The following is a 23,534-nucleotide window of genomic DNA, read 5'->3' as shown; positions in this document are numbered from 1 at the left end:
CAGGGGAGAGCTATAGGAACCAAACCCGCCCCCTCTTTACTTTTAATTAAAAATAAGAGGTAGGGTGGGGGGGGGGGGGGGTCAGTGATCAACAGGCGCTGATGACCTCCTCAAACTATACCTCCATAAAACCTCCGATCTAACTGTTTACGTGATCTTAATGAACGGACATTCATACATTGGATTGTAAAGCATGTTAATGCACAAAGTTTTAAAATCGCGTTATTATATTTGTTAGCTTAAAAAAGTTGGGTACCTTTTTTGAATTTTGATTTTCAGAAATCGAGTATTTTCATTTTAATATAATATACCTATCTTTTTAGTAACCAAATATAAGCATCCACGAAAAAGTACGGATTATTACATTCTCTTTATCAATGCACGTATGTTGATAGACATACAGAAACTTTTTAAAAGCGAAGCTTTTCTATAATTAGGGTCGGTCCGTCCCTCCGAGATAGATAGCTTTTATTCCTTATTTTAGGCATGTTAGAATTGTCCTATCGATTTCAAACTTTGAATGATGATTTCTATAGTAGTTAGGTACGATTTAGAAAGCATAGCAACTCTATAATCATTACCAGTATGTCCGTACGTCCATTTTAAACATGTTGATTTTTCTACTTTTTTAACAACAAATTTTTATGTGATCTAATTATCCGTTTGATCTGATTTTTTGTATATTGATTCCTGGGCCGGGACAACAAAGAACAATATTATAAGCGAAGCAACTCTAAAATCAAGTCCTAAAAATTTAAGTATGTCTATAAACATTATCCCGTATCAAGCAGTTTTTCAACAAATTACTTACAATTTTGCTTCGACTCTTATACTTTTATATTCTGATTATTCAGTTCAGACACTATACAAGTGTTAATGTCCGTTTGTCCTACCGTTTCAGTGCTTCGCTTTTATGGATGTTGTCATCCTTGTTATATCTATATATTGATACTTGCAGCTTCGCCACTAGAGGCATCTAGCGGAATGTAAATTATTTTCTTTCAAATTTAAGTTAAGAGCTGGATCTTTAAATCATTTTAGTGGTGAGCCAGATCGGGGTGAGCCAACTTTCCACCAATGAGAGCACAACATTTACTGAAATGCCGCGCTGTGATTGGCTGCAATTCGGCGCACCCCGATCTGGCTCACAACTAAAATGATTTAAAGATCCAGCTCAGGTTACCAAATAAATATTTAGAGGCACCTAGGCGGCGCTATTTTCGTAGAACATCATTTTTTGGCGATTTCTCCTGGTAGGATGGTGGTACCCTCTCCAAAAATTGTTATAAAACTGCCCAGGACCTATGGGAAGCTACATTGTTAAGGAGGAGAACCGTATCGGTAAAAACAGATAGACACAGATCTTGTTACTTGATTTAAGGATAAAGTTCACATTAAATAATTTTCATAAAGACAACAAAAATTTATTATATCAATTTTAGAACTTCACTGGGCAATTTTCAACAAAATATACATTTATAGAATTAGAAAAAATTAGATTTAATAATTTTTAAAAACAATGACCAAAAGTACAAAATTTGTTTTGCTTTTAGCAAATGATAAAAAAAATAAACAAAATAGTTTTTTTTATGTGCGTGGAATTACACGTGAAATGTATTAAATTACAATTTAAGGCATATTAAAGTGATTTTTTGTATGGCATAATATAAAAATTTACTTTTTTTTCTCAAAATGGCCCTTTTTTAGGTTTGTGCTGATACTAATAAAATTCTGAAAGACATTTTCTTCTGTTCATAGATTGTCAAGTTACTCACACAACGACGACATTCAGATTAGATAATACAATTTCAAGTGTGGCTTTGAAACCGACTAATAACTGCTAGATAAGAACCGGTTCTTTCTTAGCCATACTAAATCATGTAAAGCATCGTGTTACAGACAATTTTTCACGAATAACCAAATAAAAATCATAAAATTGATACCAGTTTTTTTGTTAGCTCAGGCCTTCATACCCTCAGGTATAACAAAACTGGTTTTTCATGTTAATATCCACAGAAAGCTGTCTATAATACGAAGCGATAAATAACTATTAGGGTGTTTCAGTTTCATTTCAAATAAAAATCACCACTTTTGTCTTAAACGAGACACCCTAATATATTTTATTCAATTCATTTTACATACTATAAAAAAATGTTTAATTAAATGATTTTTGTTAACTTATACCTATAGCATTTAATTAACTAAAAAATAGGAAGAAATAAAGATTTTTCAAAATATATTGTGATGTAAATTTAATTTTTGTTATGATATGGCATTTAGTATTTTAGGTCTTTTTATTAAAATTTCTTTTTTCTTATATTTATAAACCTGAAACTGCTTTGAAATAACATAAAATATTGACTTAGCTGATACATTAAATAATATTTTTTCATAGAACTGAAACTTTAAATTGAGATCTTATTACTATATATAGTAGAATACATAAAACTTAACATGGCTTATTTTATTTACAATTTTTACTGTGTTTTATTTAATGTAAAATATGAGTAATATATGAAGAATTAAACTGTTTTTAACCTATTTTTAAAACGTATATAAAAAATATACTATGACACCAGTAGAATCAGACTGCAGAGCCTAAATTTGACTTAAGTCCCCAATAAACTTTTTTGGGGGGATTTAAATATTAATTTTTACTGTTGTCGTGGTCATTTTGACCAGAGCAAAAGGTCTTTTTTTTGGGGTAAAATTCGTAGCTTTTTGCTTCATAAATATTGTATCCTGGTATAGAGTAAAATTAGGCCTTATGATTTTACTATAAAAATTCCCTAAAAAGCTAAATCTTTACAATATACCAATGAATTAACATTAACATGTTTGTGTTCTATCACCTATTTTAAACACATAAAAATTGGGTGTAAAGGGTTAAATTTGATGACAACATGACAACAAATGTTTATGCAATACAACAAAATTATTTTTGTCACATATACAAATATGATATAAAATAAGATTATTCAAACTTATTTTTAAAAATATTTTTAAAAAGTATGTATCTTTTACATGTATAGTTTTCATTCTTTTCATTTTAATTAAATAAAAATTATTTAACTACAATTACATTGTAAATAAGTCACTTTGTGAAATGAAAAAAGAAATCTTATTGGTTTGACTTTAGCATTATGTGTTTTATTGTATTATGTTAAATTTTTCACTGAAATTAATTGTTTTAGAAAAAAAATTATTTTCATTGAACAGAATAATGTTTTTTTTTATTGTATCAATATAACGTGAATTATATAAAATTGTTCTCTAAGCCACAATATTAACCTAAGTAAAAAAAAAACCTTTTGCTCTGGTCAATCTGACCAGAGCAACAGTAATAATTAATTTTTGAATCCCCCAAAAAAAGTTTATTGGGGACTTAATTCAAATTTGGGCTCTGCAGTCTGATTCTACTGGTGTCATAGTATATTTTTGATATACATTTTAAAAATAGGTTAAAAACAGTTTTAAAAAAATATTGCTTAATATTTTTCATACAACCTTTATCAGTTAGGCAAAAAATATAAAATAAAATATATAAGACTTTAAAATACTGTTTAGATCAAAAAGTATTTAATTGAGATGTCTTCAATTGGATAAAATTTAGCTGCTATTTGAGTGGGTCATAAAAAATATATAAAAAGATTTTAATATTTCAACTTTCATTTACATAAAAAGCTCTTTTTTGTTTATTTAATCTTAGTTGACTAATACTTTATGTTTATAACGAAAGTAAAGGAATATAAAAACCAAATTTATTGTTATAATTTTTTTAAAATTTGAAAATTGGTCAATGTGCTCAAAAATTTCCTAGCTTAAGTTTATTGTTTACTAACATATATTATAGATATAAAAATACTAAAATAGTGTGGCTCTAACATCCATTATACAACCAGTCTAGTCTACACAGTGGCGACACAACCAGTCTAGTCTACACAGTGGCGACACAACATTTATCATCATCAAAGTTTAATAATCATTTTCAGGTTACTAAGCAGCTTTTCAAATCACACCATGCTTCAATAAAAGTTAGGTTAAACTAGAATAAATCTTAATTAAAAATATGACTTTCCAAAATTCAATTTAGATGAATTTTCAAGTTTTGTTTAACATAACTTTAATTCAGAATGGATGTGTTATATTTTTAATTTAGAATTAGGTATTGGATATAATAATATGGAAACAGGTTAACCTAATTTGTGCATTCATTTTCTCTTGGTGTAATTTTGATTTTGTAACTGTTTCCATTAATCCATACATTTATGATAACATCCATTGTCCATATAGGTTCCAATAGATAGCCACATGGAGAAATAACTTTTTTTTTGCGCGCGCTTTTCGAATGGTTTTGCGCCATTTTTCACTTGATTGTTTTGTTTTTCGCGCGTTTTTTTTTCTTTCTTGGCGCCATTTTACACTACATTTTGATGTTTTGAAAAGTTTAATCTTTGACAAGTTTATAGATATGGTGTTGAGCTCCGTGTTCTGAAGTGGATACCTCGAACACATAGGCAACGCATAGAAGGGTCTCTCCGCTTTCTCGGTTGGATATCACCTGGAAAAATGGAAGTTTAAATCATTTGGTTTTTTTTTAGGGAAACAAAAAATACAAAAGCAAATATTAGATTTAGGTGTATAAAACATTGAATAATTCATTTTAAAATAGGTAGGTACATAAATAGCTTATTTTTAATCAAGGAAAACAATTTTATGGCTTTCAAAGCCATTGAAATCTAGTTCTTCTAAAGATAAAATGTATGAAAAGGTAGGGGGAGAGGAGGTAATTTTCTGTAACGATCGATTTCGCTGTTTACGGATCTTACTGGACATACACAGAGAGAAACATAACCAAATGCTGTAACTGGATAAAAGGTACTTATACATGATATTTTAGAAGACGCGTTCTTAATCCCAAATTAAAAAATTTGGATCTACTGCAGTTCACGGTAAAATATTGCTGGTAAGCAATATTTCAAAAAATCTATGAATTTTAAAGGCTGCTAGCTGCCAAACGGCTGAACGTACAGATTATGCTCGCACACTGTTTTAAGCGGCATAAGAAGGCCTACAAATAATCTGGAATAGCCATAAATCAATAATGCATAATTATCTCGCAGTGCAGAGAAATGCGCGAAAAAGACCTATTTCACGCGTTTTTTCTTCAGTGAAGCTTTCCCTGTGCATCATTGGATCTTGGCTATTACAGATTATTTGTAGGCCTTTTTATGCCGCTTAAAATGGTGTGCAGGTATGATCTGTACGTTCAGCCGTTTGGCAGCTAGCAGCCTTTAAAATTCATAGATTTTTTGAAATATTGCTTACCAGCAATATTTTACCGTGAACTGCAGTAGATCCAAAAATTTAACTAAAGTGATTTGTTTTTAAGTATTAGAAATTTCAAATTTGGCCTTTGGATCAATAAGGATTTTGCTCTAGAATTCTTAATTAAAAAAAAACATAAAATCTTAAGCAAAATGTTTTTTCATTTTATGGCTTCTTGAGCGTGTATTTATATATAATATATCAATTTAACCTAAAACAACATCTACTAAATATATTGCTTAAAATTTTACCCCCCCCCCCCAATACAAATTACCCACCCTTTAAAATCATTTTACCCCCCCCCCCCCCCCCAAATATAAAAGCTTGAACGCCCCAGGTAAGCTGTTTTATATTTTGTAAATATTTTTTTGAGTAAAATTAAAAGATTAATTCGTTTTCATCTAATCATTTTGAGTTGCTGAATGTATGCAATGTGCATAATATGATCTTTTAAACGGCTGTAAGTAACATTTCCGAGAATTTTTTGGCTATTTAAATTGCAATGCGGCGCAACACCAACTTTTAAAGAAATTTTGTTCAACAAAAAACCAATCTACCCCTTTTAACATATTATTTATTTCTTTATTGTCTACACACATCTAAAAAATTGAGCTAACTCATATCATTTGTTAAATACCAGTTGTTACAGCCATAGAGGCTTCTAGTGACACTTTAAATATTTTTCTTCGCCCCTAGAGGCATCTAGCGGCAAAAAATATTTTTAATAAATTTAATCTAAAGGCTAATTTCTTGGGAGAGAACCACCCTCCCCAAAATAGTTACAAGCCTTCCCAGTACCTATAAATCTTAACTGTAAAGGTGAACCATATCGGTCAAGTGGTTGGTGAGATCCTTTGGTACACGAATACAGATATTCTGTTACTTTTCCCGAATAATATCCCGAAAGTATTAATGATATTTTGTCTTCTGCTTAATTTTTCTATAACTAATGACACGATTGAGTTATCTATACTAGGGAAGCTTCACATTGGTTTTAGGCTATTTTCTTCCTTCTCTATTCCTTCGAATAAATACCCCCTAGATTCTAGGGGCGCAGCTGCTAGTTAGAACATATATAAAAGGCAATTCTAAAAAATATTTTACCAGGGATAAGGGATAGGAAACCTGGCCATAAATTAGGTCCCGGCCTAGTTTTGAATGGGATATTGCAACTTTTACCATTTCCTAAGTAAATAACGTTACTGGAGGCAACTCCAAATTAGCTATCGCTATAAACCAATAAGGATCAGCTTGTTTTGTATCAACCAATAGACAACTGGAGGCAGACTATATTATATAAAAACCGCGGCAATTTTAGAAGCAGATAATTCTAGAAAAAATAATGATTTTACCTGTAAAATAGTAAAATTTTCTAGTACACTGTTCATCATGTACTTTTCTGGAAGGTGTTTCAGCTTGTGAATAAAATTAATCATGTACTCGCACATAGGACTGCGGTGGATCTTGTACAGATAACGTCCTCCCTCAAAACTAAAATTAGAGGATCAAGTAAAGAATAGTTCTTCTCCCATAGGTTCAAATACACTTATTTTAAGTCAAATGAATAGATACTTTTGTCCAAGATCCATACTTTTCTATTCTTTACAACTTTGCTTTTTCTAAACCACTCTATATATGATCTATTTAAGGCAGAATTTCCGTGACTTTTGCAAAGCAACTGATAAATATGGCCATTGATTAACTCCCTTCAGGAGTGTTTTTTTGAAGAACTTTAAAAAAACAAACTTGTTCAAAATTAGATTTAGTTGGATTTAAAATTAGCAAAGGGTGTTATTAGACCTACTTACTGATACAATTGCAAAGTCATTTTAGCCTAACACTAAAATAAACTTTTTTCATCCGGTCTCCCGACAGTGCCCAACCTAAATAGAAGCTGCGCTTTTAAGAAATGTAATTTTTTGTACCTGGCATATTCGGTTTCCACTTTTTCCACAACCTGTTTTCCAAAACTACAAACTTTTGTACTGCACTGTATTACCATATTCTCTGTACTTTCATACCTAGAAATAGTACAAATATTAGTACATCGCAGGAATAAGGTAAAGCCAACAAGCGAAATAGGTATAAAACAAGGATGACAACATCCATAAAAGCGAAGCTCTGAAACGATATGACAGACGAACATTAACTTTTGTTGAGTGTCAGAACTGAATATACAAAATATGAAAATATAAGGTTTGACAAAATTATACCAACGTAAATTTGTTGCAAAACTTCTTAAATACAGAATTTTGTTTAAGGACATACTGACATTTTTAATACTTGATTATAGAGATGCTTCGCTCATAATATTGTACCTTATTGTAATAGGAATCAGTAATCAAAAAATCAGATCAATCGGATGTTTTTATCACATAAAAATTGTTATTAAAAAAGTAAAAAATCAACATATTTAAAATGGACGTAGGACATTCTGGTAATGATTATAGAGTTGCTATGCTTTCTAAATCGTACCTAACTACTACAGTATCACCATGCAAAGTTTGAAATCGATAGGACAATTCTAACATGCCTAAATTAACGAATAAAAGCTAACTATCTCGGACGGACGTACGGACCGACCCTAATTATAGAAAAGCTTCGCTTTAAAAAATATTAGGGGCAGATAAAAAGGTCGTCAATTCTACTAAATGTTGCTCCCAAACGACAGCTGAAAATCACGAACAGGTTTTGTGATTTTTTAAATTAATTTTATTATTGGTATAAGCTGGTATAAACCTTTGTACTAATACAAAGTACAATGTATTAACTGCTATTTTTAATCAAAGATCCATAAATTTATACATTATTTTGTTGCTTGACAGTCTTTAAGTCACAGACAAACCATGTACAGACAGATAAACAAGGATGAGAACATCCATAAAAGCGAAGAACTGAAACGGTAGGACAAACGGACATGAACACTTATATAGTGTCAGAACTGAATAATCAGAATATAAATGTATAAGAGTCGAAGCAAAATTGTAAGTAAATTTGTTCAAAAACTGCTTTATACAGGATAATGTTTATGGACATACTTACATATTTAAGACTTGATTATAGAGTTGCTTTGCTTATAACATTATACTTTGTTGTCCCAGGAATCAATATACCAAAAATCAGATCAATCGGATGATTAGATCACATAAAAATTTGTTGTTAAAAAAGTAGAAAAATCAACATGTTCAAAATGGACGTACGGAAATTTTGGTAATGATTATAGAGTTGCTACGCTTTCTAAATCGTATCTAACTACTAAAGGAATCACCATGCAAAATTTGAAATCGATAGGACAATTCTAACATGCCTAAATTAACGAAAAAAGCTATCCGTTACGGACGGACGTACGGACGGACCGACCCTAATTATAGAAAAGCTTCGCTTTTAAAAAAGTAACTTACGTAGTTGTGACTCCATAAAAGGTACTTGCGGCGTCGGCTATGTTCGTGTTTAAATCTGCCCAAAATTTTACAAGGAAGAAAGCATCCTAAAGTAGATTTGATGATTAGATAGATTACTGGAAAGTAAAATTGTTAAATAATTGAAGAATTATCTAAAATTCAAGTCTAACTAAATTCATCGTATCATAAACGGCTTTCCGCGGATATAAAAAAAACTTGTTTTATAATTATGATTGTACATTTTAATATTCGTAGAAAGCTGGATATAATATGATGCTAGACATAGTTTTTTTCGTATGGATGAGAACCGGTTCCTATCCACCGGATTCGAATAAATACGAGAAAAATCTATACTAATATTTATTGAGTTGGTAGTAAAAATAATTAATTTGGCTCAAAAACAGGCACAAATGGTTAAGTATATACCTAAATATACATAAATCAACCTTAAAGAGGACTATCCACGAACAAGAGCAAGTGATTCTAAGCATCTTCCAGCATTGACCCATAGTATTTTTTTAGTGAATATACTAGGTTTATGTTTAATATTTGCTTTATCGACAAAAAAGTTAGGTTTCACCATGGTTTTATATGAAAAAAAAATTTGAAATGTTAAGCATTGTTTGATGCAATATCATCGAATGTTTTGATGAGTTCAAACTGTTGTTTAAAAGCTTTGACACAAAAGTATATTATTGTGATTAAAAATGTATATTTAGAAAAAGGGTTGGTAACTTATAAACAATTTAATTAATTTACTTTTGCAATTTACAACATTTGATGCTTTTCTGCAGTGTTATTTTATTTTGTCCTTTGAACTCAACAAAGCATTTGATGATATTGCTTTAAAAGTTGCTTTACACTTCAAGGTTTATTTTCATATAAAACCATAGTGAAACCTAACTTTTTAGTCGATAAAGCAAATATTAAACATAAACCTAGTATATTCACTAAAAAAATAATATGGGTCAATGCTGGAAGATGCTTGGAATTACTTGCTCTTGTTCGTGGATTTTAACCTTTAAGAATTAAGCTTTAATAGTCTAAATGCTATAGATGCCTTGCACAAAAAAAAATTATTCCAATTGCATATAATGCAAAACAGGTCTTGAATTACGGACGGACGGACAATTTAAACTATAAATCCTTGTAGCTAAAAATATATTTTATTTGATATCCGGTCTGGCCGGTTATCCGGTCATTTTCAATATCCGGCCGGATACCGGATATTAAAACTATCCGGTTACATGATATCCGGCCGATTTTTGACGCCGGATATCCAGTTATCTGGCCGGATATCCGGTAATTTACCGGATATCGAACGTTGGCCAGATATCCGGCCCAACCCTAATATTTTACCTGTGGTCCCTTCTCATACATTTCCTTGAGTCCTCCAGATTTTTCTGGAAATTTGTCGTAAATCTGCCGAATATCAACAGGCTAAACAAAGAAAAATATCTATTTATCGCATCGTATTATAGACAGCTTTACGCGGATATCAAAAGGAAAATTTTTTTTAATTAACCCTGAGGGGCCGAAGGCCCGGGCTAACACAACTGGTATTGATTTTATTATTTTTATTTAAATTTGCCATTTATATATGCTATAATTGATTTTTCGAATTCATACTGAAAAAAATATATATACGAAAGAAAATCAATGTTATTACAGGAATCTATTTTGAAATTAACAGAAAGATCAATTTAAAAAAGAAAACTTTTATTAACTACTTTTGTATTTCTTTTAAAGATTATTAATCAACATGTGAAAGGGTAATCTAAAGTATTTCCAAAATTTTGGGGGAGGTGGTAGACACCGCTTTTATCTCTCGCCCCCCCCCCCCCCCTTCTTCCCTCAGGCAAAAATCTGTCAATATCTATTAGATAAGAAGGCGACATTTGGCATGAAGTCCAGGTAATCCAGAGACAGGTTTTCATAAAGTTATTGATTCATTTAAACGCAGACGACAGTTAGATAGATAGGGAGGTGGGGTCAAGTGGAATGAATGGGTGGGCGGGGAGTGGGGAACTTTATGAAAACCTGTCTCAGGTACAAACTTTCTTACCTCCAGGGATGGGTCTGAATATTCTGATCTCTCTCCAATATGAACAAACAAATGTTTTTGATAAGTGTCCCCTCCTTCCCTCTCCTCCTCGACAAAGGCAGAGTGCTCGATCATGCGCAGTTTGCGAGTTGCTATGCTCCTTCCTGAAAAATGTAACAAAAATTAAGTACTGCCTTTTTCAATAACTGTTAAAAAATATTTAGAAAAGAGCATTTTATAGGCTTTCAATAAACAATTAGCAGATTGATAATAAGTTGTTTCGGATTCAAGGACGTCCATGCTTTTCTTTGAGTGGGCTAAAATGAGGGATTTCAAAGGTTTGAGGGGGGATAATCTAATATTTTTTTACTTTAAGTGTTAAAATGAGGGGGGTTTCAATGTTTGAGGGGAGTAATCGCCTTTTCACTCTCTCCTTTGTCGTTTTTGATCTGATAATTTCAAAATTTCACTTACCCAGCCATGGGGGCGCTGTGGGGGAGCCCCCCTGTGGGGACACTGCCCCCACCTTGGGTACGGTCAGGTTGATGCCCGGGGGATAATTATTGGTCTGCACACTAGAGCTCGAAAATGGCTTGATACTAAAAACAGAAAATTGCGTCATTAAAAGTTTTTTATTATTTGGGTCTTAAAAACTTTTTTTCCATCTTTCCTAAGAATTTATGTACTGCAGTTTAATTGCCGAAGCATATATTTTATGAGATTGAATCTTAATTTTTAATGTTATCTAAAATTCCATCGGAAATCATACATGGCTAGATAGTTACAGAGTTTTACACAATTTATCTGTATCGCGTATTAACAGACAAAATCACTGATAGAGTAGCTTTTTTATAGCAACTACTAAAAAGACACTTAGCTTAAACATTAATTTAATATTTTTTAATAATCTTATTTTATATTTACTGCATCGTGTATAGAAGAAGTCTTTTCAGAAACTAAATTAGCACGTTAGAAAATTCTTTGTGGGCGTAAAAAGGGGTGTACCTCACACCCCCACCAAAAATACATAAATCCTGGATTAAGAGAAATGGAGAAGAGGTCAAATTCCTCCCCTTTTTTAACGGGGGTGATATTACGCCCTAATTTGGAATAAATCTACTTAGTTCTTTTTCTAGAAAAACAATTTTGAAGAAAAAAACAAAATTCTTTCTCTGATTAAATTCAGTTTGGGCTATGAAACCAGTTTTATTTTTAGCAGAGCTGAATCTTTGTATCATTTTAGTGGTGAGCCAGATCGGGGTGAGCCAACTTTCCACTAATGAGAGCACAGCATTTTATGAAATGACGCGCTGTGATTGGCTGAAATTCGGCTCACCCCGATCTGGCTCACCACTAAAATGATTTAAAGATCCAGCTCAGAATTATAGTCATTAGATTAATATTTCCTCCATCCATTTAGGAAAAGGTACAGAAAACAGGACACGATGAAATGCATTTAAAAAAACGGAAACCTTTAATTGTTTAAATTTTTCCTAACAAAAACTAAATCCAAAGAGGGGGCAAAATTAATTATCAAAGATAAACTATAAAATATTTTTATTTGATAGTTTTGCGTTCTCAAGCCTGAGTAGAAGGCAGGGAGGCTGTTTATTACACTAGTCCCCTAGGTTTTAAATAACGTTTTCTTATTCGCTGACTTAACGTTTCAACCACTAATTACTATCTATAGAAGGAGTGATTTTGGGCATATCCATTGGGGGTGTACATCAATTTATCGGCCATTGTCGTATCCCTTGAGATTCCTGGTACACTGTTAAAAATAAAATAAAAATTTAGCATCAGATGATACTATATATATTCATTTCATTACTGTATAGCATCATCCCATACGTTCTAACAAAAAAAAACCTTATTACGATATAAGGAAGATTCCAATACTGTATTGAGTATTACTTAGTGTTCTATGGAGTAATATGTATTACTAATTAAAGAAAGTGCATTTTATAGTATTATCTAATACTCTCTATGGAATAAAATTCAATACGCTAGAAGGAAGTTTTTAGTACTTTGGTTCGTAACTTTTGTTACTCTGTTGGGTAAGAATTGATACTAAAAACGTAATATCTGTGTATTGTATTAGTTATTACGGTATAGTACTACATGGGTTATATATTCATTTTGTTAATACAGCACACTTACGGGTCCAGGTCTAATACAAAACCACAGCGTATCAATTGATACCAAATTGAAAAAATTATCTTTTACAGTGTAGAAGAGAACATTTCTTCAAGTTTAAAAATAGTTTAGTGTCCCCAACTGAAATATGTTAAAAAAAACACATGACCAACCCGGATTTTTTGTTTACAAAATCTATCAATCACTTTCACAAAGTATCAGGGATCACAAGGGATAAGACAATCGATTAACGATTAATTGGTGTACGTACATCCACAATAATGAAAAATTAAATTATCCTTACTTTATATTAAAGACTAGCGGCTACGCCCCTAGAGGCCTCTAGTGACATTTAAATGTTTTTATTTTATTTTAAAGATCTAATTTGAAAAATAATTTGTCTATGTTGCGATCAGCTGATAAATTCATGTCTCTACGCAGCGCGACTACGCTAGCGACACTATGCGGCGGAAATATTTCAATTTTTTTTCTCGATTTTATTGTGATTTCTCTTGGGAGGGTGGTGGTATCCTCCCCCAAAATAGTTATAAACCTTCCCGGGACCTATGAGAAGGTACCCTGTTAAGGAGAACCCGATCGGTTCAGCGGTTAGCGAGATCCTTCGCTACAAACAAACAGACAGACACACAAACATCCTGTTACTTTAGTATAAGGATTATTTGTTGAAACATTTGGACTCTCCTAGTTTTACCCAAACATTTGAGATTTAATGGAAGTACCCAAAGTTTTGAGCCAGCGTATGCATTAAAACTTTGGGTAACATTATTATTTCAGTAAAGTAAAACTAATAATAAACTTTTTTTATAATATAAAATAAAAAAAACGGTTTCGAAACTAAAAAAGTAAATAAAAAATTCTAAATAAAAAATATATTGGAAATATCATAGGTAGTTATAGAGCAGCTTCTACTTCTTTATAATCATTTAGTACTTTTCAGTTATATAAAGCAAAATCAAGAAATGTTTTTTTTTCTTTATAAAAGATGTAAATTGACCTATTTTTTACTTTTAAAAAGCAAAAACATCAAATACAAAACTTACCTTATTGAACAAAATTTAAATAGTGGGGACAAAGATTTTATTATTGAGTTATTTAAGTATGTATAAGAAATTAATGGCCATGTGAGAAAAAAATGAACCCAGTAAAAGTGTCTGACTATGACGTCAGAAAAAAATAATAATTAACCAATGAGAGACCGCTATATATTTTACCATTGGTCAATTACAGTGAATACTGGCTTCTCATTGGTTAATTGTTATTTTTTTCTGACGTCATAGTTCGACACTTTTACGAGGTTCGAAAAAAATCTTTAAATGAAAATATCCAGGTAAACCCATTTTGACGTATATTTGTACTTTTATGTGAAATAAAAGTCATAAAATCTATATCTCCATCTTTATTGCAGTTAAAAACAGAGATGGCTTTCTGTTTTAGATAATTCCGCCAATTGTGAGACAAACAAGGATGATAACATCCATAAGTAGCGAAGCATAAACAATTAAATAAGAATTTAGATATTAGTTGACAAAAGCATGCATATTAGGAAAAAATCACGAAACCTTTTCAACATTTGTTAATTTCTTAATATTTATTTATATTTCAGTACTATGACTAACAGACTGACGGTCAAAGTAAATTACACACTGGATGCTCAGAACAACGGGAAATTTAATTTTGATATTTTTTTCTACAAAAAATTTTAAAAAACGGACCATAAACACCAAAGATATGAAGATAAATGTGAAAAATATAAAAATAGCCAAAAACCTGCAAAAAGGCAGTCTGCCCGCCATTGATGTGTTCTTGAAACGAAAGGAAATTTAATTTTGATATCTATAACTGAAAAACTTTGGAAATTGGGCCATAAATACCAAAGGTATGGAGAAAAATGTGAAAAATAAAAAATAGCCTAAAACCTGCTTAAAGGCAGTCTGACCGTCATAGTTGTTTTCTTGAAATGACAGGAAATTTAATTTTGATTCTACAACTGAAACAATTTTGGAAATCGGACCATAAACACCAAAGATATGGAGAAAAATGTGAAAAATACAAAAATAGCCTAAAACCTGCTAAAAAGCGGTCCTATCGACATTGATGTTTTATAGTTAATTGTGATCCTTGATAATGGGAATGTTGTCAAAAAATTTCAGCCTTTTATCTTTTATAGGAGCCGAGAAAATCACGTTTCCCCCAAACTAAGACGGACAGACGGACATACGGACATACGGACAGACGGACATTTCATATTATAGAGTAGCTTCACTATTAAAAAAATCACAATTCAAATCTGAATTTAATGCATAAGCCAATCATATAAAATGGCCGGTCTATAAATTCTAATCCCTTCTCCTTTCAACAGAAGTTCTTTTTTTTTTAAAGAAAGGTTTAAGAATAGTTATTTATCGCATCGCATTATAGACAACTTACCGAGAATATTAAAACCAGTTTTGTTAGGACCGAGGGGCTAACAAAACTGGTATTAAAATTATGATTTTTATTTTATTATTCGTGGTAAATAATCTGTAATGATTTTTTATGAGAACCGGTACCAATCCTGAGAATATTAATCGGTTTCGAAGCCATGCTGTAAAAGATTTGAAACTTACTCTTCCGCCTGTGTGATGGCCGGCTGCCAGAATTGACTACCACCATAGGTCACAGAACTGGTTTGGGAAGCACTTGTATTGCTGCCAGTATTGGAACTTCCTAGAAAATAATTGGTTTGATCAAGAATATAACGATGTAAGTATGATCAATAAAATTCCTCATTTAGTAGGATAAAATCATTATAGAAAGAAAAATTGTATTTTTGCTACAAACTCAATTTCTGAAGTTTCTGATCTTTTATACAGATGATTTTCAGTTGTAATTTTTTATGAAACAGTGTCAAAAGCTTAGCTTTTATCACGGAAACTTTAAAATCTATTTAAAATCAATGCAAATCAATTAACAATAATTTACCTTGTAATAAATTCTTTGAGTGTAGGGCAGATGCAGATACTAAATAATAAATAAAATAGTCATTCATTATTAACAAGTAAGTAAATAAGTTGCAAAACTTATTAAATACAGTATACTGTTTAAGGACATACTTACATTTTTAGGACTTTATTATAGAGATGCTTCACTTATAACATTGAACCTTGCTGTCATAAGAATCAGTAATCCAAAAATCCGGATAATAGGATAATCATATCATACAAAAATTATTTGGCAAAAAAAATTTGCATGTTTTAAATGGACTTTCTAGTAACGATTATAGAGCTGCTACATTTTAGGAAACTAAATTTACGACAATTTTCCCCTTTCATGATATCCACGTATATTCTACATCCATTGCTTTATTTAATTATCTTATATTTTTGTCTTGTTCTTTACCTATTTGTGCTGAGCTCATTTGTTGCATTTGTTGGATAGCTTTCTCTTTGTTGCTTTGTTCAGTATAGGTAGTATTCACAGGGTTAGGACTCTGAAATACATTATTATTATAGTCATAACTTTGTTACTTTGTTCAGTATAGGTGGTATTCACAGGGTTAGGACTCTGAAATAAATTATTATTATAGTCATAACTTTGTTACTTTGTTCAGTATAGGTAGTATTCACAGGGTTAGGACTCTGAAATAAATTATTATTATAGTCATAACTTTGTTACTTTGTTCAGTATAGTTGGTATTCACAGGGTTAGGACTCTGAAAAAAAACAATATTATAGTCATAACTTTGTTACTTTGTTCAGTATAGGTGGTATTCACAGGGTTAGGACTCTGAAATAAATTAATATTATAGTCATAACTTTGTTACTTTGTTCAGTATAGGTAGTATTCACAGGGTTAGGACTCTAAAATAAATTATTATTGTAGTCATAACTTTGTTACTTTGTTCAGTATAGGTAGTATTCACAGGGTTAGGACTCTGAAATAAATTATTATTATAGTCATAACTTTGTTACTTTTTTCAGTACAGCTTTGAGCACTTTTTATAAATAGCTTAAAACATGACCTGACTCTGAATACAGACCATTTAAGCTAGCTTTTTGAGAGATTTTACATTACATATTGCACTTTAAAAACATTAAACATGAACAAATTTAAAAATACATACAAATAATTACCTTGAGTTTGGCTTGTATTTCTCTTAGTTTTCTTCTAGCCAGAACTTGTATGTGGGAACTGACTTGTTTTCTCGTTCTTGTTTTACCTGTCCGCAGCTTAATATACCTGGAACAGACAGTCATTAGTGCGTGGCTGCTGTGGCTTGTAGTAAAGATGCACAATTAGATTTTATTTACAAACTTTCAATTAAATTAGCAATCTTCTTCCCCCCTCCTTAATTTTGGAAAAATATGTTTTTCATTCACTTTTTCATAATATGATACATTACATGTTATCAACAGTATGGCTAACATCCGGTTTTGATTCAGTTGAAATGAATTGGATTCAAATGCACACACTAGAAATAAATTTTCTAAATTTTGTCTGCAGCTTGCAAGATTTCTTGAAAATACACTATCACGGACAATTAGACAGGGTGACACGTCAGGCTTGTAGAAAGGCATAGCTACCATCAATACCTGGCTATCAGTTCATTTCTGCCGTACATCTTCCCCTCGTCAGAAAGAATGATTTTCCTGCGTCCGCACGGCGGGTATATAGCAAGAGCTTCCTAAAATAAAAACAAGAATGAGAACATCAATCGTATTATACAAAGTAGTAAGCTTTTTTTTCTGTCCATAGCAAAGGATCTAGCTAATAACTGAACTAATATGGTTCTCCTTTACAGTGAAGCTTTTAATAGTTCCAGGGAAGGTTTTTAACTAAAAGAGATCAACTCTAGAAAAAATGACCCCCTTCCAAAAAAGTTCCTTTATCTATTTAAAACTTAAATTAAAAATAGACGACTTCCCCCCTACCCCTCTAGACTTGAGTATCCTTAGAGGCTTCTAGAGGCCTCTGGTAGTTATAATTTACCAACAATTTACAGAAAAAAATAAAAGCGTAGATGATAGATGGATGCACAAAGAATGTTATTGGGTGATGAATATTAAAACATCTATCTGTAATTGTAACTGAGAAAAACTAGTGCACCTGTACCAACTAGTGCACCTGTACCAGCTAGTGTACCTGTACCAACTAGTATACCTGTACCAACTAGTGTACCTGTACCAACTAGTATACCTGTACCAACTAGTGTACCTGTACCAACTAGTGTACCTGTACCAACTAGTGTACCCGTACCAACTACTGTACCTGTACCAAATACTGTACCTGTAACAACTAGTGTACCCGTACCAACTACTGTACCTGTACCAAATAGTGTACCTGTACCAACTAGGGTACCTGTACCAACTAGGGTACCTGTACCAACTAGCGTACCTGTACCAACTAGTGTACCCGTACCAACTACTGTACCTGTACCAAATACTGTATCTGTAACAACTAGTGTACCCGTACCAACTACTGTACCTGTACCAAATAGTGTACCTGTACCAACTAGCGTACCTGTACCAACTACTGTACCCAAACCAACTACTGTACCTGTACCAAATACTGTACCTGTACCAACTAGGGTACCTGTACCAAAAAGTGTACCTGTACCAACTAGTGTACCTGTACTAACTACTGTACCTGGAAAGATTGTTCAATTTCTGGAGCCCAGACACCCTCTGCGTCTGTACCAACTGTCTCCTACAAATATTAATTACAGTGAAAACACATTTCAGTAAAATATACAAATCCTATTTTAAAAAGTACTACATAAGGTTTTTTGTCAGAAGCTTAAGATTTCAATAACTGCGAAACTGATTGAGTTCTCCATTATAGGGAAGCTTCACATAGGTCACGGGATGGTTTTAGGCTTTTTAAATTTTATATTTCATCCTTGGGATGGTTTTAGGCTATTTTTCTGTTCACTATCTAGTTATCTACCCCTTTGCAGAGCCCCTTAGATTATAGGTGCGCTGCCGCAAGTTATTTAATAAAGTAGTAATATTTTTCAGCTGGGAAAACTTTGCATCAGAGTATGCCAATTACAATATCCACGCATATTATATCCATTTTCATGACACAACCCAATCTGTCCCGATTTTGTATCACTTTTGAAAAGTGCGATTCCTGTGACGTCATATAAAAAGGGAAGGGGGGAAGAAAATCTCTTCCCTTTTCTCCCATCTCTTTAGAAGAGATTTTCTTCCCCCCTTCCCTTTTTCTTTCACGAAACGTATATGACGTAACTGGAATCACACTTTTCAAAGTGATAAAAAATCGGGACAGATTGGGTTGTGTCCATTTTCATTATTTTTTGGAGAAAAGACCATATAACAAGTAAACAAGCGGAGGGTTTTAGAAGTTCTGCCTATGTTTATCTTAAATATCTGGTATTTCTAACATTAATGAATAATTTAATAATGTTTTTAAAAAGTCCATACTTCAATGTAAAAAGTATTTTAGTTCAAAATAAACAAGCTTTATAAATATTAAACCCTTTTCATTTTCAGCAGGGCTCGGCAGCCGCGCGTCAGCCCTTTTCATTTTCATCAGGGCTCGGCAGCCGCGCGTCAACCGCATGTTAGCCTCAGGATAATTAACCTTTCACAATTTTAAAAATCAGATTGAAGTCTAAACCTGGCCCAAATATGACAATCCCTCTTTTCAAAGTATTCAATCGGGTTTGAATTTGAGGCACGGCTGCCGAGCCCTGACTTTTAGTACCGTAGCCACATTAATCTTGAAAATAGTCTGTATGTCCTAGTTAGTATGCTAACTCATTTTTTAGAGTTATTGTAACTACAACCAAAAATATTTCAAACAAATAAATATACTGATATTATACGGTTTTATCATCCTTGTTTTATTTGGAAGCATATTTTGAAGAATATCATGAATATAATTCTAAGGAAATTAATGTGAATATAAGAGAAGCCTTTTCAGGGTTTTAAGTAAAATTAAACATTATAGATGAAGGGACAAGTATTGGAAATAACAAAAAAGATTTTTTTCTCAAATGTGGCTTAAACTGTAGTACGTACAGCCATTGAAAAGGTCTCAATATATTGTATAAAAACATATATCTAACGTACATTTTTAAATATTCAGAACTTCTTTCTTAATTAAGCTAGCTGCCATTTACATCCCAGAAAATCGACTACGTTGTGGGTCTAACTTTACAGCTGTTTATGAGATCTTGTTGAATAGAAAATATACTGAAAATTTCTGATATTAGTCTCTCAAGGTGAAAATTTAGAAAAAATCAATCCTCTTAATTTAAGGTTAAAAATATAAATCTTTTTATGAAGAAAAAATAACTTAGATAATATATTGTACAGAGCCTTTTATATCAAACTAATAAAGAAACTTTTTTTAAACGTTGAAAAAAAAGAGTTAAAAATTAGAAAATAAATACAAAAAAAAACAGTGTTTATGTTGAATACCTGTTAAAAATAAGTTTTTCTTTATAATCAAAGAAACATAGTGCAGCCTAAATAATTCTAAGTGACTGCGTTTTATGATCCTGGTTAGACCTGTAACTCAAAATACACTTTTACGAATTTAATTCTTTTGCTGACCTAAAAAGTTACTTTAGGGGCATAGAAATAAATGTACAAAATTTCATCTCTTTATCTCTACTGGCTACCTAGCGCCAGGCCTCTAAAAAATCAACAGATAACGGTAGCACGGCAGTTTTTACAATTTCGCAGAAATTTGCAAGTTTTTAGCTTTTCTTTATTTTACAACTTAAACATATAAGGCCAAAGATATGATATCCATAAAATCTTTTGTTAAAGTCTATTCTTCAACTAGCGCTGGTCAGTTTAAAAAAAAAATTGATGAAAAATGCTAAAAACGGACATCGCCAGCGCTAGGTATGATTCAAAGATTTGTTCATGTATTTCTAGGCCCCTGAAGTAACTTTTTAGGTCAGCAGAAAAATTAAATTCGAAAAAGTGTATTTTGAGTAACAGGTCTAATCCTGGCGATAACTTGTTATTGTTGCTAATTTTTGGATGTCATTAAGAATGTTTATACCTTATCGTCATCAAACTCGCTGGAATCATATTTAGCTATCTGCTGGCTGATCGTTTCTGATACTCCAGTCAGCCGTACTGTGTCTGTTCCCTAGGTAGATAGATAGATAGATAGATAGATAGATAGATAGATAGATAGATAGATAGATAGATAGATAGATGGATAGATAGATAGATAGATAGATAGATAGATAGATAGATAGATAGATAGATAGATAGATAGATAGATAGATAGATAGATAGATAGATAGATAGATAGATAGATAGATAGATAGATAGATGGATAGATAGATAGATAGATAGATAGATAGTTAGATAGTTAGATAGTTAGATAGATAGATAGATAGATAGATAGATAGATAGATAGATAGATAGATAGATAGATAGATAGATAGATAGATAGATAGATAGATAGATAGATAGATAGATAGATAGATAGATAGATAGATAGATAGATAGATAGATAGATAGATAGATAGATGGATAGATAGATAGATAGATAGATAGATAGATAGATAGATAGATAGATAGATAGATAGATAGATAGATAGATAGATAGATAGATAGATAGATAGATAGATAGATAGATAGATAGATAGATAGATAGATAGATAGATGGATAGATAGATAGATAGATAGATAGATAGTTAGATAGTTAGATAGTTAGATAGATAGATAGATAGATAGATAGATAGATAGATAGATAGATAGATAGATAGATAGATAGATAGATAGATAGATAGATAGATAGATAGATAGATAGATAGATAGATAGATAGATAGATAGATAGATAGATAGATAGATAGATAGATAGATAGATAGATAGATAGATAGATAGATAGATAGATAGATAGATAGATAGATAGATAGATAGACAGATAGATAGATAGATAGATAGATAGATAGATAGATAGATAGATAGATAGATAGATAGATAGATAGATAGATAGATAGATAGATAGATAGATAGATAGATAGATAGATAGATAGATAGATAGATTGATATTATTAAGGTATGCTTAAAAACGTTATTTCAGATAGAAACTCTAAATAGGTCAAAATTTATATAATTCTTACAAGGATTCAATAAAAAAATTTCACCTATGTTATAATTTGGTTGCAAGAATTTTACTTTAATAGTTTTCTTTGTGATAGTTTTCAGTATTGAGAATTAATTATAGCATATTAAAGTTTTTTTTATGGTGGTGCTTCTTTGGTAAATTTTTTTTCTCGTGTCAATATATCTTTACCTACGCCTAAATAAAGTCCTTATAGCCTGCCTGGTAATGAGCTAGTAATGAGCTTCCCTGAAAAAATCAGCCATGTGACGTCATAAAAATGAGGGAGATGAGAGGAGAAGTGGGAAAGAAAACCCCCAAAAAAAGAGATGGATATTCCCTCATTTTTATGACGTCACATGGCTAATTTTTGAGGCACTTTTTCCCTCTACGTTCTATTATTAAAAAAATTGAAACCTGCATTGTGATTGTCGAGGCTAGCGGCGATTTTCTCTCCTCCAGGGCGGTGGGTTGTGGCGTACCGATAAGGCGAGAATTATCCGGCGGGACACCGCCGTTTGTCGGCGACAGGTGGGTCGATTCAGGCATTTTTTTTGTGATTTTAGCTGATTTTTTTTCAGTTCCCTTAGTAGGGAAAAGGAAAGATTAAGATTCTATTTGTTTGTCTTATAAAATTTACTTTATTTGAAAGTTGAATTTTCTGAAAATATACACAAATTAGGTATAAGATAATTTCAAAATTGTTTATATCATATTTAATTTATATTATTAATCAAATTAATATTATGTTAATGTGAAGAAATCGTTTGCATTTAATCTTTTATTAATTAAGAAATACGACGATATAGCCAACAAAAAAAACAGTGAAAACTTTTTTAAAAATATATAATTTAGCATTTACCTAAATTTTGTAATAAATCAAAACATCTACTGACTTAAAAAATCTACATTCACTATGAACTTGAATCAATTTCTGTCAAATACATATATGTATTTAAGATTTGCTAAAAAAAACCGCTACGGAAGTATTGACAGACGGACAGACCATCTTATAGAAAAGCTTCGCTTTAAAGAGGATACTTGTCAACTTAGTATCAACATTATGAAAGGTAACACTTGTATATTTTATAAACAAAATTTAATTCCTAATATTATCTTTTAGGCGTGTGGCATCGCCTCTACCCTATATATAAAGCCCCAAAATGAACCTAAGAAGAACAACGTTGTTCGTCCAGTGCAGCGGTTTCTGAGATTCTAAGGTTCAAACAGGCAGACGGACTGACAGACTTCATACTACTTTATAATAGACACACGGTATTTTTTTAAATGGTGAAATATACTCCTGTCGGTAATACTAGTGTTTTTTCGCTCTATCTATAATATTTATTTATTCAATTTATCTTTTCTCTTTTTCTCTCTCATCTCTTCCTATTTATCTCGACCTAACTCTAAAAAAATATTATTTTCATTTATAGAACCACTAGCGGCTTCGCACCTAGCCTCTAGGGGCTTTGCCCCATGAGGTAGTTTTTAAAAAAATAAAAATTTCTGGTGCTCCGAACC

General features: G+C 31.7%; 1 protein-coding gene across 1 annotated transcript; it reads right to left on the bottom strand.

Moving 5' to 3' along the window:
• Window positions 1–1,393: 1,393 nt before the first annotated feature.
• LOC145318494 (transcriptional enhancer factor TEF-3-like) lies at window positions 1,394–22,689 on the bottom strand. Its single transcript, XM_080159771.1, has 15 exons — window positions 22,428–22,689; window positions 20,953–21,042; window positions 18,556–18,615; window positions 17,502–17,593; window positions 17,043–17,148; window positions 16,309–16,399; window positions 15,892–15,930; window positions 15,537–15,636; window positions 11,248–11,372; window positions 10,795–10,937; window positions 10,089–10,169; window positions 8,730–8,815; window positions 7,254–7,349; window positions 6,681–6,819; window positions 1,394–4,561 (listed from the first exon to the last, which is right to left on the bottom strand). Exons 1-15 carry the CDS (start codon window positions 22,557–22,559, stop codon window positions 4,448–4,450), a joined length of 1,494 nt encoding a protein of 497 aa, XP_080015897.1. The 5' UTR covers window positions 22,560–22,689; the 3' UTR covers window positions 1,394–4,447.
• Window positions 22,690–23,534: the final 845 nt, after the last annotated feature.

The sequence above is a fragment of the Acartia tonsa genome, chromosome 5, assembly GCF_053477335.1.
Source record: "Acartia tonsa isolate MP-2025a chromosome 5, ASM5347733v1, whole genome shotgun sequence".
Classification (NCBI taxonomy): Eukaryota; Metazoa; Arthropoda; class Copepoda; order Calanoida; family Acartiidae; genus Acartia; species Acartia tonsa.
This window is presented reverse-complemented; position numbering and strand designations above follow the sequence as displayed.